Source organism: Camellia sinensis, chromosome 10 (assembly GCF_055761805.1).
Source record: "Camellia sinensis isolate YWXY chromosome 10, ASM5576180v1, whole genome shotgun sequence".
NCBI lineage: Eukaryota > Viridiplantae > Streptophyta > Magnoliopsida > Ericales > Theaceae > Camellia > Camellia sinensis.
The window spans coordinates 118,079,936-118,081,813 of record NC_138970.1 but is presented as its reverse complement, the minus strand read 5'-3'; the positions used below and the strand labels follow the sequence as shown (position 1 = coordinate 118,081,813).

The following is a 1,878-nucleotide window of genomic DNA, read 5'->3' as shown; positions in this document are numbered from 1 at the left end:
CCGCCTTCAAAATGGGATTGCAACCATCAGTGCCCTCTACAGTTCCTTGACCAGAAGACCCCCCAAAACGGTCTGGGGGTTGATGAAGAAAGTTGAAGAATACTGCAAGGTAGAGGACGATGCCTTCCGGGTTAAAGCCGGATGCGTATCCAGTAAAATAGCCTCCCCTGAAATTGCTCGGCCAGTAAGTTCCATACCGCCTCAAAGCCCAGAATCATGGCAGCGGGGTAAACGAGATGAAAGGCAGGATTCTCACCGATTGAATGATCAGTGCTCTCACCGAACGAATGAACAACTGCAAGTCGACAGCAGGCTCACGCGACGTACCGACAAAAAATATACGGAATTGACAGAGCCAATCAATGCGGTAATGTCCAAAATCCAACATCTCCCGTTTTTCAAATGGCCGTCGAAGATGGTAGGCCCTCCTGACACACGAAGGTGGGATAAACGCTGCGAGTATCACAAAGATCATGGCCATGAAACTGAAAGTTGCTACGCATTAAAGGATCACCTGGAGGAACTAGTGCAAGATGGCCGGCTGCAACAGTACGTAAGAAAAGGCAACCCAACCGAGGCACTAGCCTTAAGACAAGATTCACCTCCACTTGGCGTGATCCATATGATATACAGTCTGCCAGCACCTCTAACCGTGCACACAAATCAATCACATCCAGTCCCCCGAGAGCAACATACTCCAGCCAAACGGCCCAAAAAAGCTCCGAGTATTGCCTTCAACGATTCTGATCTTGTCAGCATGACAATCTCCCACATTGATCCGTTGATCATCAGATTACGCGTAAACCAGTTTACCGTTGAACGCATTCTCCTAGATCCAGGGAGTACGTCGGAGGTTATGTATTATGAGACCCTCATCAAACTCGACATCAATGAGTCAGATCTGTCTTCGGTACCTTATCTGTTATTCGGCTTCAACACGAATCCAAAGTACTCGTTGGGGAAGATCACACTACCTGTTCGAGCAGGCTACAGAATAGTCAAGGTTGAATTCTTGGTCGTAAAGCTTCCTTCGCCGTATAATGTCATCATGGGGCGAACCTGGTTGCATATCATGCAGGCCGTGCCAAGCACCTATCATCAGCTTATGTGCTTCTCGATAGCCCGTGGCGTTAAAGAGATTCGTGGCTGTCGACAATCAGCATGAACAGTTTTTGAAAGTTCTATCACCGACCCGACTTGTGGGCTTTGAGACTTGTATTTAGCTGACTTCTGCATTGAAAAGTCTCATCTTTTTCCATCGTGCAATTCACTTCCCATTATAGTGTCAATAAGTCTCCGGATCCGGAGCGCCCTTCGTGGATATCATGATTGGCTCAAATAAGCCTCCGGATTCGGAGTGCCCTTTGGTGCATGACACCTTAGGGCCGATTAAGCCTCTGAATTCGGAGCCCCCTTCGGTGCAAAACACGTTGGGGCCGATTAAGTCTCCGGATTCGGAGCGCCCTTCGTGGATATCACGATTGGCTCAAAAAGCCTTCGGATTCGGAGCGCCCTTCGTGGATATCACGATTGGCTCAAATAAGCCTTCGGATTCGGAGCGCCCTACGGTGCATGACACCTTAGGGCCGATTAAGCCTCCGAATTTGGAGCCCGCTTCGGTGCAAAACATGTTGGGGCCGATTAAGTCTCCAGATTCGGAGCGCCCTTCGTGGATATCGCGATTGGCTCAAATAGGCCTCCGGATTCGGAGCCCCTTCTGCAAATCATATCCCCATTCGGATCCTAAAGCTCGCACGCATAGGCTGATTCATTACGTCGGTCGGCCAAGTGCCTAAGCTGAGCCGAATCAGACTGTAATTGAACGCAATACCATTCGTCAACTTAGTGAATTGGGCACATCTTATGGACCCCTTGTTA

General features: G+C 49.3%; 1 protein-coding gene across 1 annotated transcript; it reads left to right on the top strand.

Moving 5' to 3' along the window:
* Positions 1–415: 415 nt before the first annotated feature.
* LOC145800649 (uncharacterized) lies at positions 416–1,165 on the top strand. Its single transcript, XM_082890367.1, has one exon. The coding sequence runs from the start codon at positions 416–418 to the stop codon at positions 1,163–1,165; it is 750 nt and encodes a 249-aa protein (XP_082746493.1).
* Positions 1,166–1,878: the final 713 nt, after the last annotated feature.